Genomic DNA, 16,415 nt, shown 5'->3' with positions numbered 1-16,415 from the left:
TAACCCCTCCCAGACTCATGGGCATCAATAATCTTTCTTCTGAGGGCCTCGGGTAGGTCTTTTGATATTGGCATGATGTGTTACCACACACCCATATGGTTAGGACCAAACCAGTTTCTAATCTTTATGGAAGGCTGGACCCTCCTAAGTTACTTTCTAATGATTTTCTAATCATTTGCACCTGTTTTGGTGCACCTGATTCTAATTTGAGCCATTTTATGTGATGGTAAAGGTAGGGGTGTACCAACTTTTTCCGCATAAGGAAAATGCATTTTTGTTTATTTTAATTGAATAACATTTTCAAAGTAAAAAAATGTGTGTGATTTGTTAAATGTGGTTACCTTTATCAATGAATGTGGTGAGAATTTTGCTCAAATATCCATGTGTCCAAATATGTAGAAAATAAAATATATTTAAAAAACACTTTCAAGTGGGTGTACTTACTTTTCACATGACTATTATTATTATTTATTTATTTATTTGTTATATTAAGAGGCTGAGAGCTTGTAAAGTTTAGATTGCAATATGTCACATCCTTCACCTTGATTTTTTTACATTTATTTTATCAGGGAGTCATACTGAGACCAAGTTTACAGATGAGCCCTGAATTACAGAAAATACACACATCAATATAAATACAAAATGCAAGCAGAAAGAAAAACATGGTCATAAAAAACAAACACATGAATCAGTAATAAAGTCCTTAATCAGCTTTCTGAATTGACCTAGAGGCACCAGAACATCACATTTAACAACATTTTGAAGATTGTTCCACAAAAGCTGATTTACCTAACTCAGTAGAGACCAAATGAATTTCCAGAGTTAACCATCCCTGAGACTGGGTGTGTTAACTCGTATGTTTAAAGTTTAGTAAAGATGGAACAGTACAGTGGAACTTTTTGTAAAAGGGCTTTATAAATGAAAACAGAGCAATGCATCAACATATGTGACATCAAAGAGGGCCAACCAACTTTCTGGTAGAGAATGAAGTGATGAGTACTAAAATAAGAAGAGCTCCTCTCCTTAAATTGCAATTTTTTGTGAAATTATTTTATTATATGTGAACAGTTTAGTTATTTTAGCGAATTGCACATCTCTCTGCACATCTATAGGAATTGGAAGATATTTTTATTTTGTGGAAATAGTTTGGCTATTGAGAGATTGATCAACTTGGTTCTTGCAAGGCTCATCTGCTGAATCATCAGGCGACACAAGGGAGGAATGGGATTGAGGGACTATAAACCCAACAAGGAAAACAAGAAGAATTAGGACAGAGTAACAAATACAAAACCAACAGAGGGAGAAAGAGGGGGGATTTCTGAGGGATTTATGGAGGATAGTTCAGCCCTTGATAGGGAAACAAGCATTCAGATGAACAAACACATGAGCAAAATAGCATTTGGAAAGGAGGTAGGAACATTCTGAACATTAAGAGAGTATCTTCATTTTTGTAATGTGTTGCTTAATTGAAAAACACATTTAGGGTGCGTTCGTAAATTTACTCTGGCTATATACTCCGATTTTAGAGCACTCTCGTCTGAGTGTGCCAGAGCGCAGAAAAACGGATGAATTTACGAACGCGCAACACCAGTTCAATATGACCAGTGTCAGTAAACGTCAGCTTAAAAACATAATTAAATTGTTGCCAGCAGCAAAGTGACCGTCACCAACACTCTAGATAACATGAAAACAGCCTAACCAGCTCTGCTAGGGTGAGTAATATGGTCAGAGTGAGGTGTTCTCTCATTTGTGTCTGGAAGTGGCTAGCAAATTAGTCCATTTGGCTATTTCAGCCACACCCGTTGCTGACAGGTCTATAAAATTGAGCACACCGCCATGCAATCTCCATAGACAAACAGTAGAATGGTCTTACTGAAGAGCTCAGTGACTTTCAACGTGGCACCGTCATAGGATGCCACCTTTCCAACAAGTCAGTTCGTCAGATTTCTGCCCGTAAGAGCTGCCACCGGTCAACTCTAAGTGCTGTTATTGTGAAGTGGAAATGTCTAGGAGCAACAACGGCTCAGCTGCGAAGTGGTAGGCCACACAATGTCACAGAACTGGACCGCTGAGTCCTGAAGCTCGTAAAAATCATTGTCTATCTTCGGTTGCAACACTCACTACCAAATTCCAAACTGCCCCAGGAAGCAACGTCAGCACAACAACTTTTAGTCGGGACCTTCTTGAAATGGGTTTACATGGTTGAGCAGTTACACACAAGCCTAAGATCACAATGCGCAATGCCAAGCGTCGGCTGGAGTGGTATAAAGCCCTCCCCCATTGGACTCTGGAAACACGTTCTCTGGAGAGATGAATCACGTTTCACCATCTGGCAGTCCGACAGACAAATCTGGGTTTGGTGGATGCCAGGAGAACGCTACCTGCCCGAATGCATAGTGCCAACTGTAAAGTTTGGTGGAGGAGGAATAATGGTTCGGGCTAGGCCGAAGTTCCGGCCTAGCCCGAACCATTATTCCAGTGAAGGGAAATCTTTATTCCAGTGAAGGGAAAATCGAACCATAGTTCCAGTGAAGGGAAATCTTAATGCTACAGCATACAATGACATTCTAGACAATTCTGTGCTTCCAACTTTGTGGCAACAGTTTGGGGAAGGCCCTTTCCTGTTTCAGCATGACAATGCCCCTGTGCGCAAAGTGAGGTCCATACAGAAATGGTTTGTCGAGATCGGTGTGGAAGAACTTGACTGGCCTGCACAGAGACCTGACCTCAACCCCATCGAACACCTTTGGGATGAATTGGAATGCTGACTGCAAGCCAGGCTTAATCACCCAACATCAGTGCCCGACCTCACTACTGCTCTTGTGGCTGAATGGAAGCTAGTCCCCGCAGCAATAATCCAACATCTAGTGGAAAGCCTTCCCAGAAGAGTGGAGGCTGTTATAGCAGCAAAGGGGGACCAACTCTATATTAATACCCATGATTTTGGAATGATGTTCAATGAGCAGGTGTCCAGATAATTTTGGTCATGTAGTGTATCTTGGATTACATTCATTATGGCCATGCCAATGGAATAAAATGAGAGTAGTTGGCTAAGTGTTAAGATAGAACCGAACAAGATAAAAGCGATGCAGACCAGAATCACAACTAAAGAGACAAGCCAGGCACTGGGGCTGTTACAGTAGCAGACAGTGGTGGAAAAAGTGCCCAATTGTCATATTTAAGTAAAAGTAAAAGATACCTTAATAGAAAATCACTCAAGTAAAATCCCTTTAAAATACTACTTGAATACAAGTAAAAAGTATTTGGTTTTAAATATACTTAAGTATCAAAAGTAAATGTAATTGCTAAAATATACATAAGTATCAAAAGTATAAATCATTTCAAATTCCTTATAGTAAGCAAACCAGATGACACACACTTCTATTTGAATTGACGGATAGCCAGGGGCACACTCCAACACTCAGACATAATGAGGTAAAAAGTACATTATTTCTTTAGGAACGTAGGTGAAGTAAAAAGTTGTCAAAAATATAAATAGTAAAGTGCAGAATTTGTTTTTACTTTAAATACGTCTCCCAGAGGCCAGTCACACGCCCAGTATCCACTCTCTCTGGTTAGCCCCTCGCTGGGCCAGCATATGAGAGCGACAGGAGGCTACCAGGAAAGCACTGACCAAGCCAGCACACCGCGTTGCACGTGTACCTGTATGCCTACAACACACACAGTGCAGACACACACGTTAAGTCCACTCACATGCTCACCAATTACTGGAAATGACATATGACATATGGCTACAGAGTGGATTCCTGCCATCCCTTTTCTTCCCACGTTTCCATTTTCACTTTTACCCCATTCTGTCTAAAGGTTTTTCATACATGCTGCATCTCTCTATAGCTGTTGTTTCTGTCTGAGGAGTGCCTGGTGTTCCTTAGTTGGTTACAACAGTGAAGTGAGAAGAGTGTCTGCTAGCTTCTAAAAGGCCTGCTGATTCTGCTGAGATGGACTGCAGGAACATGTGCACCTCCACATATGCCAAAGAACAAACAAGTATGCTCCTTATTTTCATTTGAGCTACAGTAGAACACTGAAAACAGGGGCATTAGTGTATCAGACTACACACAGGGCTGCCCAATTCTGGTCCTGGTGAGCCGAAACACTTAATTGCACTCACCTGGTGTCCCAGGTCTGAATTAGTCCCTGATTAAGAGGATAAAAACAGTTTGCCTCCTATCGGCCCTCCAACACCACTTCTTGCAGCATCTGGTCTCCCATCTAGCCCAACCCAGCATAACTTCAGAGGCAAGCCAGCACTGGGATGCAGGGTAATATGGCTGATGAATAAAAATTGAAGACCAATCATGTGTTCATCAGCCCTGTGAGACATGGTCCTATTAGTCATCCTCCATGGTGATGGTTATTGTCCCTTACACTGTATTGACCTTAAGCAATCTGTCACCAGGGGCTGCCATTGAGGACACAAACCAATACAAAAGGACAGTAATTTATTAATACATGTAGATATACACCACACGCACACACACACACACATAGAGTACGCATTGAGGCATATAGACATGTCAAGATGTGTTTGTAGCTAAACGTCACAGATGTTACCGCCAACGGAACAGCAGGACACACTGATGTACACTACCGTTCAAAAGTTTGGGGTCACTTAGAAATGTCCTTGTTTCCATGAAATCATACATGAAATGAGTTGCAAAATGAATAGGAAATATAGTCAAGACATTGACAAGGTTATATAAATAATGATTTTTAATTGAAATAATAATTGTGTTATTTTGTCAAAGAATCCTCCATTTGCAGCAATTACAGCCCCGCAGACCTTTGGCATTCTAGTTGTCAATTTGTTGAGGTAATCTGAAGAGATTTCACCGCACGCTTCCTGAAGCACCTCCCACAAGTTGGATTGATGGGCACTTCTTATGTACCATACAGTCAAGGTGCTCCCACAACAGCTCAATAGGATTGAGATCTGGTGACTGTGCTGGCCACTCCATTATAGACAGAATACCAGCTGACTGCTTCTTCCCTAAATAGTTAGGGAAGAAGCATAGTTTGGAGCTGTGCTTTGGGTCACTGTCCTGTTGTAGGAGGAAATTGGCTTCAATTAAGCGCCGTCCACAGGGTATGGCATGGTGTTGCAAAATTGAGTGATAGCCTTCCTTCTTCAAGATCCCTAATACCATGTACAAATCTCCCACTTTACCACCACCAAAGCACCCCCAGACCATCACATTGACTCCACCATGATTGACAGATGGCGTCAAGCACTCCTCCAGCATTTTTTCATTGTTTCTGTGTCTCATGAATGTTCTTCTTTGTGATCTGAACACCTCAAACTTAGATTTGTCTGTCCATAAAACTTTTTTCCAATCTTCCTCTGTCCAGTGTCTGTGTTCTTTTGCCCATCTTAATCTTTTATTGGCTGGTCTGAGATAAGGCTTTTTCTTTGCAACTCTGCCTAGAAGGCCAGCATCCCGGAGCCACCTCTTCACTGTTGACGTTGAGACTGGTGTTTTGTGGGTGCTATTTAATGAAGTTGCCAGTTGAAGACTTGTGAGGCGTCTGTTTCTCAAACTAGACACTCTAATGTACTTGTCCTCTTGCTCAGTTGTGCACCGGGGCCCCCAACTCCTCTTTCTATTCTGGTTCCATTTCTCGCATGGAAAAGCCTTCATTTCTCAGAACAAGAATAGACTGATGAGTTTCAGAAGAAAGTTCATTGTTTCTGGACATTTTGAGCCTGTAATCGAACCCACAAATGCTGATGCTCTAGATACTCAACTAGTCTAAAGAAGGCCAGTTTTATTGATTCTTTAATCAGTACAACAGTTTTCAGCTGTGCTAAGATAATTGCAAAAGGGTTTTCTAATGATCAATTAGCCTTTTAAAATGATAAAACTTGGATTTGCTAACACAAAGTGCCATTGGAACACAGGAGTGATGGTTGTTGATAATGGGCCTCTGTACGCCTAGTGCTGACTGGAGTACTGTACTACACTCTGATTTTACACAGTAGATCAGTTTCTAAACCTTTTTCATACCAAGCCATCTGGGGCTCCTTTTCTACTTGTTTTCTATTTCCACTAATCCAAGGTTCTTCTTCAATGGCATTGTCTCATCTGAAGTGTTACCAACTGGTATACCAAACAAATAAAAAATAATAATAACAATCATGAAAAAATATAATCTCAGTCGTATTGTAGAACATTTCTTATTGCGTAGAATTACTTTGCTCAATTGTGATAATTGAACTGAACAAATCAATCCTGTTTTACATTGTTATAAAATGGAAATACATGGCTATGGGAGAGGCAAGAGTGTTGAGGTTCTACATCACTGATACAGTTGAAGTGGGAAGTGTACATACAGCATAGCCAAATACATTTAAACTCAGTTTTTCACAATTCCTGACATTTAATCAGAGAGGAAATTCCCTGTCTTAGGTCAGTTAGGATTACCACTTTATTTTAAGAATGTGAAATGTAAGAAAAATAGTAGACAGAATGATTTATTTCAGCTTTTATTTATTTCATCACATTCCCAGTGGGTAAGAAGTTTACATCCACTCAATTAGTATTTGGTAGCATTGCTTTTAAATTATTTAACTTGGGTCAAACGTTTCGGGTAGCCTTCCACAAGCTTCCCATAATAAGTTGGGTGAATTTTGGCCCATTCCTCCTGACAGAGCTGGTGTAACTGTGTCAGGTTTGTCAGGCCTCCTTGCTCGCATACGCTTTTTCAGTTCTGCCCACACATTTTCTATAGGATTGAGGTCAGGGCTTTGTGATGGCCACTCCAATACCTTGACTTTGTTGTCCTTAAGCCATAACTTTGGAAGTATGCTTGGGGTCATTGTCCATTTGGAAGACTCATTTGCGACCAAGATTGAACTTCCTGACTGATGTCTTGAGATGTTGCTTCAATATATCCACATAATTTTCCTCCCTCATGATGCCATCTATTTTGTGAAGTGCACCAGTCCTTCTTGCAGCAAAGAACCCCCACAACATGATGCTGCCACCCCCGTGCTTCACAGTTGGGATGGTGTTCTTCGGCTTGCAAGCCTCCCCCTTCTTCCTCCAAACATAACGATGGTCATTATGGCCAAACAGCTCTATTTTTGCTTCATCAGACCAGAGGAAATTTCTCCAAAAAGTACGATTTTTGTCCCCATGTGCAAACTGTAGTCTGGCTTTTTATAGCGGTTTTGGAGCAGTGGCTTCTTCCTTACTGAGCGGACTTGCAGGTTATGTCGATATAGGACTCGTTTCACTGTGGATATAGATACTTTTGTACCTGTTTCCTCCAGCATTTTCACAAGGTCCTTTGCTGTTGTTCTGTGATTGATTTATACTTTTCACACCAAAGTGCGTTGATCTCTAGGAGACAGAACGCGTTTCCTTCCTGAGCAGTATGACGGCTGCGTGGTCCCATGGTGTTTATACTTGCGTACTATTGTTTGTACAGATGAACGTGGTATCTTCAGGCATTTGGAAATTGCTCCCAATGATGAACCAGACTTGTGGAGGTCTACAATTATTTTTCTGAGGTCTTTGCTGATTTCTTTTGATTTTCCCATGTCAAGCAAAGAGGAACTGAGTTTGGAGTTAGGCCTTGAAATACATACACAGGTACACCTCCAATTGACTCAAATGATGTCAATTAGCCTATAAGAAGCTTCTAAAGCCATGACAACATTTTATGGAATTTTCCAAGCTGTTTAAAGGCACAGTCAACTTAGTGTATGTACATTTCTGACCCACTGGAATTGTGATACAGTGAATTATAAGTGAAATAATCTGTCTTTAAACAATTGTTGAAAAAATTACTTGTGTCATGCACAAAGTAGATGTCCTAACCAACTTGCCAAAAATATAGTTTGTTAACAAGAAATTTGTGGAGTGATTGAACAACAAGTTTTAATGACTACAGCCTAAGTGTATGTAAACTTCCGACTTCAACTGTATATCAGACCAGAAAATCCATAACTGACTGGTTACTTAAAACTTCTCTAGGATAGGTGGGACGCTAGCGTCCAAATTCAAACTACAGAATTGTAAATATTTAACAATCTTGAAAATACACATGCAATATGTCAAAATAAAGCTTAACTTCTTGTTAATTCAGCCAAGGTGTCAGATTTCAAAAACGCTTTACAGCAAAAGCATACCATGCAATTATCTGAGGACAGCGCCCAGCACACAAATGCATAACAATCATTTTCAACCAGGCAGGTGGCGACACGAAAGTCAGAAATAGCGCTATAAAAATGCCTTAACTTTGATTATCTTCTTCTGTTGGCACTCCAATAGGTCCTATTTACATCACAAATGGTCCTTTTGTTCGATAATGTTCTTTTTTATATCCATAAAAACGCTGTCATCTCTGAGGCATCAGTGGCTTCCTGCCCCTCAGGTGTCACGGTCCTCTGGGTGTCTGTAGCCACACCATCACCCTGGTAGTAGCCTCCTCCATAGTAGTGGTTGTAATAATCAGTTTCTGACCACTCAGTTTCCCTCCGTCAAAATGCATACAAAATGAATCCCAAACGTTACTAATAAACTTTTCCAAACAAGTCAAACAACGTTTAAAATCATTCCTTAGGTATCCTAATACGCAAATAAACGATACAATTTAAGACAGAGAATTGTTATTGTCTTTACCGGAGATAAACAACAAAGGACGTGCTTTCCTCCACGCGCTTGGAAACACTAAAGCCAAAATGGGAGCCACCTAGAAAAACTAAAATTTCCAGGTCATTTTTCTAAAAACCAGCCTGAAACTCTTTCTAAAGACTGTTGACATCTAGTGGAAGCCCTAGGAACTGCAATTTGGGAGGACTTGGGCTTATAATTAAAGTTCTGGCTGTTGAAAACAGTGGTAAACAGAACATTTTTTGGGGGGGATGCTTTGTCCTCGGGGTTTCGCCTGCCATATCAGTTCTGTTATACTCACAGACATCATTTTAACAGTTTTAGAAACTTTAGAGTGTTTTCTATCTAAATCTACCAATTATATGCATATCCTAGCTTCTGGGCCTGGGAAAAAGGCAGTTTACTTTGGGCACGCTTTTCATCCGGACGTGAAAATACTGCCCCCTACCCCAATTAAGTTTTAAGATACCATTTTTTACAAACACGAGCCAAAATAACTTTGTACATCGACAAGGAATACAATTCTTAACTTAAAGGAAATATATGGATATAAACTAAAATATAGTTATTCAGGTAACTTGCGTTATGATGTTGCCATTTTTAACGAAGACAGTTTCATTTATACAATGTCCCATTTAATTGTGTGGCTCACTGACATAACAAACAAACAAGACATTGATTTGGACCATAGGCACTCCATCCAGCCATCAACATCACACATAGAACCATGGTGACTGACAGATTCTCTGGCTCCACTGCCTTGTGCCCTGCTTTCCTCAAGTCTACATCCGGCACCAAGCCAACTCTAGTCTTCACTGACCAGCGGCACAGTGTCTTGCAGTTAAATGGGCCTCCATCAGTTACAAAATAGAAACGAGTATCTCTACATGTATAGTACATATATGTTTTTAGACAATGTGAAATTATGAGAAAACCAAATGATGAATATATTTGCAAACATGGCAAAATTCATGGCAAAATAAAGCAATTGCTCCCCTATTCTTCTTGTTCAGATTCCTCCATTCTATGCATTCCTTTCATGTGAAAATATAAGCTGTTTTACACTTGACCGATTGATCAAAACATCTCGCACATGAAACAAAGGCATGATACATCCTTGTAAAAGCAGCATACTTTCACATATACAAACAACCTCTAATCCTGGATTTTACATGGTCTATCTCTCCATGAACCGATCCAGCTGAAATTAGGTTCTCTGAGAAACACATCAACAACTAACGGTGACCTGAATCCCAAGTGGCTTTCTATTGATTGGTTTGTTTAGAGATTATGGCGACCAAAGGTCCTCTTGATGGGCGTCTATAACCCTATACACACCTAGCTGGATACTGCATGCAAAGTCACACCTATGTTTTAGAGCAGGTGGATAGTATGGCAATGCACTAGTGCGTGCCGTGTCTGTGACAGATAGTATAGGAGCTAGATAGAGACAGCAGTACAGACAAGTCCAGAGTAGCATGCTATGGGGAAGATTTGCCCGTGTTGCAGAATAAATCTCTTGCTCAATTCCCCATATACATCTGTCAATATGCAACGCATTCTATCTCCAGTGTCACTGCACTCAGGAACAAAACACCTCTCCATCCTCTTCCTCCTCTCTGTGTGTGTGTGTGTGTGTGTGTGTGTGTGTGTGGGTGTGCGTGTGTTAGAAAGTGCCATTCAAAGGCAGAATGACCATATATGAGGGATTTGCTGCCATGGCTGTCGGAGGTTGGGTGGGACACCGAGTACTAAGGAGAGGCCCTCGCCAGTGGACAGGGTGTGTTGGCGACATGGGTGGCGGGGAGGTCCTCATGTTGTCACAGGCAGAGCAGGCGGGAGCCCTCGTCCCCCTCCTGGCCACCTGTCTGGGGGATGCGGGGCAGCATCGCTGAGCGGGTCAGGCCCCAGAAACGAGGAGGGGACAAGTCCGTCTTGGTGGCCGTGAACTTCCAGCCCATGTGGGAGCCACAGATCTGACACTGAGCGATCGTCCAGGCATACCTGAGGGAGGGGGGAGGAGCGAGAGAGAGAGGCAGAAATAAATTCCATCAGTCCTTAGGGATTTGTGCAGCATGCCTCTCTTCTTATTGTTGACATAAGGCATCTGACACAGAAACAAATATTACATAGAGAAAGAACACAGGCTGTGTCTATTCAATTACAATTCCCTCTCTCATCGCCTCTCCATTTTCTCCTCAGACTAAAGCCCTTACTGGCTGTCATGTAGGAATGGTGGCAGGCCAGGCAAAGGAAGGAAGGCACACAGACAAACCACTCCACTCTCATCTTTTCTCTCCCATCTGACACCTGTTCAATTAAGACGTTTCGCAGGGTTCTCTTCCTGGCAACAACCTACCATTTGAATAACAATTATCACACAGAAGCACATGCAATTAACAGATGAAAGACACCAATAAACAGCCTAAATCTGTCATGTTGTGTGTCTGTTGCTCTCTGCACAACATGTCTTCTCAGAACAACAGGCTGTAATAGCACGCTTCACCAGAAGAGCAGTGTGGCAGAGAGGTTTCTTCCTCCTCCATAGCTCCCCACAGAGGACTTGAATAAGACTCATCTTGACCAGTGCCAGCCCATGGGGAGGATAAGTGGAGGAAGTTATTGCTGTCATTATTACAGGCTAACACAGGAGTGCTGAGGACTGACGAGTGGCTTTGGTTGAAGATTCCTTACGTAACATAACAGAATCACTGAGAACCCAGGGGAGATCTCCACAGCTCTCCAAATAGTTCAGGCTCTATGTCAATACAGTCAAGCAAGCCTGATGTTACGCACACACGGGCACACACACACCTGGTGTATGTGTATATCTTCACAGAGAGAATGTAAATTTTTTTTAAATAAAGCTCAATGAATACAAGGCACCTCATATTGGGCTCCCGATACGGCGCAGCGGTCGGAAGTGCTTGAGGCGTCACTACAGACACCCTGGTTCGATTCCAGGCTGTATCACAACCGTCTGTGATTGGGAGTCCCATAGGGCAGCGCACAATTGACCCAGCGTTGTCCGTGTTTGGCCGGTGTAGAACGTCATTGTAAATTCGAATTTGTTCTTAACTGACTTGCCTAGTTAAATGGTTAAATAAAAAAAATATTAAAAAAATGTATAATAATTAAAAAAAATAAACAAAAACAAACATTGACGACATGATGCAAAAAATGACAAACAATGCAAAAAATGACAGTATACCAAAAACGCAGAGACTTTTGCTTTCAAATCTTTGGCAATCTCTTAAGGATTGGACTCTTTTTCAACATTTTTGCCTAAAATGACAAACCCAAATCTAACTGCCTGTAGCTCAGGACCTGAAGGAAGGATATGCATATTCTTGATACCATTTGAAAGGAAACACTTTGAAGTTTGTGGAAATTAGAAATTAATATAGGAGAATATAACACATGAGATCTGGTAAAAGATAATACAAAGAAAAAAATGTTTTTTAATTATTTTTTTTAACCATCATCTTTGAAATGCAAGAGAAAGGTCAAAATGTATTATTCATGCCCAGACGCAATTTAGATTTTGGCCACTAGAGGGCAGCAGTGTATGCGCAAAGTTTTAGACTGATCCAATGAACAATTGCATATCCGTTCAAAATGTTGTATCAAGCCCAAATTGGTTTATTAATACATTTTCAATAGTGCACTCTCCTCAAACAATAGCATGTTATTCTTTCACTGTAATAGCTACTGTAAATTGGACAGTGCAGTTAGATTAACAAGAATTTAAGCTTTCTGCCCATATCAGATATGTCTATGTCCTGAGAATTTTTTTTGTTACTTACAACCTCGTGCTAATCACATTAGCCTACACATTAAGCTCAACCATCCCACGGGGGGGACACTGATCCTGTAGAGGTAAAATTATTAATGGACCAAATATGGTATTAATGTGTCCAAGATCACACAACCTGGGTAACGTGACAGGTGTTGATCATTTCTTATATTATTTTCTTATATTATCATTATGAATAATTTATTATGAACGCCTCAAAAGTACAGTACATGTCACTTGAGAATATAATTTGTGAGTGTAAGGCTGTGGGTGAGTTTGTATAGTGTGGGGAATGGGTTAGTGTACATCTAAATGTGTGAGAGCGAGGGAATGTATGTGTGTGAGGCATGTATAGAGAGGGGTTACCCTGGAAACCAGCTGTGGAGTGTAGACGGCCTGCCGACCAGGTTGAGGTTGCTGGCTTTGTAGACAGTCAGGGTCTCATGGACGTAACCGTGGGAGTTGACATAGGCTGCCATGGGGCCGTACAGAGTCAAGCTGCAGGTGTGTGTGTGTGGGGGGGGAGGGGGGGTAAGAGAGGAGACCAGGGTAGAGATAATGTTTTTATTATCTGAACCACATTGTACAAAAAACTACCGAATTGGGTGTACAAATGACATGCAAATATTAAAGTATGCGAATACATTAAACTACAAATATTCTAGAATGACCCAGGTCGAATCAGACTGTGTAGACAGACAGAATGGGACAGTAGCCAGAGAGATGGTTATGAAACTTAGCTAGATGAATGTCAAACAAGAGACACCAACTTGCGGAACCCTTCCTTCCTTACGCATACACGCACACACGCACGCACGCACGCAGTATCCATGCCACTCTGATGACCCCATAGATAAAGTGTTGAGTGTTCAGGGACACTGATGAGAAACTCCAAATTATTTGAGGTTTTTAGATTCAAGTTATTGTTACATTTAATGGGTCTTTGAGACAATCCTTTAAAGATGTAGAAATCCCTCCGCCATTTCTTGGTTGCTTAAATACTATTTCCTATTACTTTTTTATTTATTTAACGTGTCAAGTCAGTTAAGAACAAATCTTATTTACAATGATGGCCTAGGAACAGTGTGTTACCTGACTTGGGGCAGAACGAAAGATTTTTACCTTGCAGCTCAGGGATTCGATCTAACAATGTTTCGGTTACTGGCCCAACGCTCTAACCAATACGCTACCTGCCGCCCCAAAAACTCTAACAGTTAGCTTAAGCAAGTATATAGTTTAGAGAATCATTGTACCATCTAAATTGCTGTGAAATAGCCTGTGTTGCATGCACGAGTGTTGCAAAATAAATGTACACATACATGTTATTCAATCATTTCATCCAAACTGCTTCTGCGCGGGTCAACGAGTGTCTGCGTTAAAATAGAACTTGGTCCGATTTTAGACGCCTGACACACTACAAGTCCCTCCTCTCCCATCTCCTCATTGGTTTTTAGGAGCAAATACCAACATGGGTGATTGAAAGATGAAGGAGATCCATACGCCAGTCCAGTTGGTTACAGGAATGCACCTTAAAGTTGGTTGCCAACTGCCATATAAAATCCACAGAAGAAGAAAAGAAGACTAAACAAGGAGATATTACTAGAAACTAACTCGGTTTCCCCTTTTATCTGTGGACTAATTGTCGGAGTAGGGAACACGATTTTGTGTGAGTTAAAATGGGTCAGAATTCTACTAATATCCAGCAACAACAAAAAAGGACCTTGTACATTTCAGGTAAAATAACAACCAAATGTTTATATCCCAGGACAAATTAGCTAGCAACAACAAGCTACAGTTGAAGTTTACATACACTTAGGTTGGAGTCATGAAAACTCATTTTTCAACCACTCCACAAATTTCTTGTTAACAAACTACAGTTTTGGCAAGTCGGTTAGGACATCTACTTTACAAGTAATTTTTTCAACAATTGTTTACAGACAGATTATTTCACTTATAATTCACTGTATCACAATTCCAGAGGGTCAGAAGTTTACATACACTAAGTTGACTGTGCCTTTAAACAGCTTGGAAAAGTCCATAAAATAATGTCATGGCTTTTGAAGCTTCTGATAGGCTAATTGACATAATTTGAGTCAATCGGAGGTGTACCTGTGGACGCATTTCAAGGCCTACATTCAAACTCAGTTCCTCTTTGATTGACATCATGGGAAAAGAAATCAGCCAAGACCTCAGAAAAAAAAATTGCAGACCTCCACAAGTCTGGTTCAACCTTGGGAAAAATGTCCAAATGCCTGAAGGTACCACGTTCATCTGTACAAACAATAGTACGCAAGTATAAACACCATTGGACCACGCAGCCATCATACCGCTCAGGAAGGAGACACGTTCTGTCTCCTAGAGATGAACGCACTTTGGTGCGAAAAGTGAAAATCAAACCCAACAATAAAGGACCTTGTGAAGATGCTGGAGGAAACAGGTACAAAAGTATCTATATCCACAGTGAAACGAGTCCTATATCGACATAACCTGAAAGGCCGCTCATCAAGGAAGAAGCCACTGCTCCAAAACCTCTATAAAAAAGCCAGACTACAGTTTGCAACTGCACATGGGGACAAAGACTGTACTTTTTGGAGAAATGTCCTCTGGTCTGATAAAACAAAAATAGAACTGTTTGTCCATAATGACCATTGTTATGTTTGGAGGAAAAGGGGGACGCTTGCAACCCGAAGAACACCATCCAACCGTGAAGCACGGGGGTGGCAGCATCATGTTGTGGGGGTGCTTTGCTGCAGGAAGGACTGGTACATTTCACAAAATAGATGGTATCATGAGGGCGGAAAATTATGTGGATATATTGAAGCAACATCTCAAGACATCAGTCAGGAAGTTAAAGCTTGGTCGCAAATGGGTCTTCCAAATGGACAATGACCCCAAGCATACTTCCAAAGTTGTTGCAAAATGGCTTAAGGACAACAAAGTCAAGGTATTGGAGTGGCCATCACAAAGCCCTGACCTCAATCCTATAAAGAAATTGTGGGCAGAACTGAAAAAGTGTGTGCGAGCGAGGAGGCCTGAAAAACCTGATTGAGTTACACCAGCTCTGTCAGGAGGAATGGCCCAAAATTCACACAATTTATTGTGGGAAGCTTGTGGAAGACTACCCGAAAACGTTTGATCCAAGTTAAACAATTTAAAGGCAATGCTACCAAATACTACTTGAGTGTATGTAAACTTCTTACCCACTGGGAATGTGATGAAAGAAATAAAAGCTGAAATAAATCATTCTCTCTACTATTATTCTGACATTTCACATTCTTAAAATAAAGTGGTGATCCTAACTGACCTAAGACAGGGAATTTTTACTAGGATTAAATGTCAGGAATTGTGAAAAACGGAGTTTAAATGTATTTGGCTAAGATGTATGTAAACTTCTGACTTCAACTCTATCTGCCAACATGAGATTATTCACTACTCCTACTGTCATCCTGTCACAGCGTGAGTCTGTGTCTGGTTGGTATAGTTCAGCAAATTAACTTCTGGGTGACAAGAGACCTGGCCGCTCCAGGGGGGTCAAGTGACAAGAAGACAGGGAGGGTGGAGGGCAGAAGGGTAGGGGGAGAGGGGTGGATAGTGAGAGGAGCATGGGAGAGGAGTAGAGAGTGGGGGGGAGAGGAGTCGGGGTGGAGGCACAGACTTGTCTGCAATCAAAGGCTTGTCTGCAATACCTCAGTCAACAGAGACTGAGGGAGGGAGGCGGAGGGAGCAAAGTTGACACATGCAATCCCACTGCCCACACACGATACGAGCTCATTCTGACTCACTGACAACCAGTGTAAGACTACTCTACAGACACACACACTATTGGGGCAGTCTAGATGCATCTCTCCCTCATCTCCTCTCTCTCACCTGAAGATCTCATTCTTGGTGGTGATCTCCGTATCTTGGCACTGCTTGCAACACAGCGAGGTGCACTGTGGGAGAAAACACAACATATGTGACTTCATGTTCAATCCACCAGA

The 16,415-nt window shown here is 41.3% G+C and overlaps 1 protein-coding gene across 3 annotated transcripts in view; it reads right to left on the bottom strand.

The window, feature by feature from the left end:
• Positions 1-9,252: 9,252 nt before the first annotated feature.
• Positions 9,253-16,415, bottom strand: part of LOC106583217 (protein cereblon) — a 29,305-nt gene continuing 22,142 nt past the window's right edge. For 2 of the 3 annotated variants that reach the window (XM_014167136.2, XM_014167139.2), the window contains 3 exons: positions 16,303-16,367; positions 12,802-12,933; positions 9,253-10,643 (listed from right to left, as the gene is read on the bottom strand). In XM_014167136.2, the coding sequence (XP_014022611.2) occupies positions 10,460-10,643; positions 12,802-12,933; positions 16,303-16,367 (381 nt within the window). In that variant the 3' untranslated portion in view covers positions 9,253-10,459. The remainder of the gene's footprint in view (positions 10,644-12,801; positions 12,934-16,302; positions 16,368-16,415) is intronic. The other variant, XM_014167138.2, reaches the window with a different exon arrangement.

This window comes from Salmo salar, chromosome ssa22, assembly GCF_905237065.1.
Source record: "Salmo salar chromosome ssa22, Ssal_v3.1, whole genome shotgun sequence".
In the NCBI taxonomy this organism is placed as follows: domain Eukaryota; kingdom Metazoa; phylum Chordata; class Actinopteri; order Salmoniformes; family Salmonidae; genus Salmo; species Salmo salar.
This window is presented reverse-complemented; position numbering and strand designations above follow the sequence as displayed.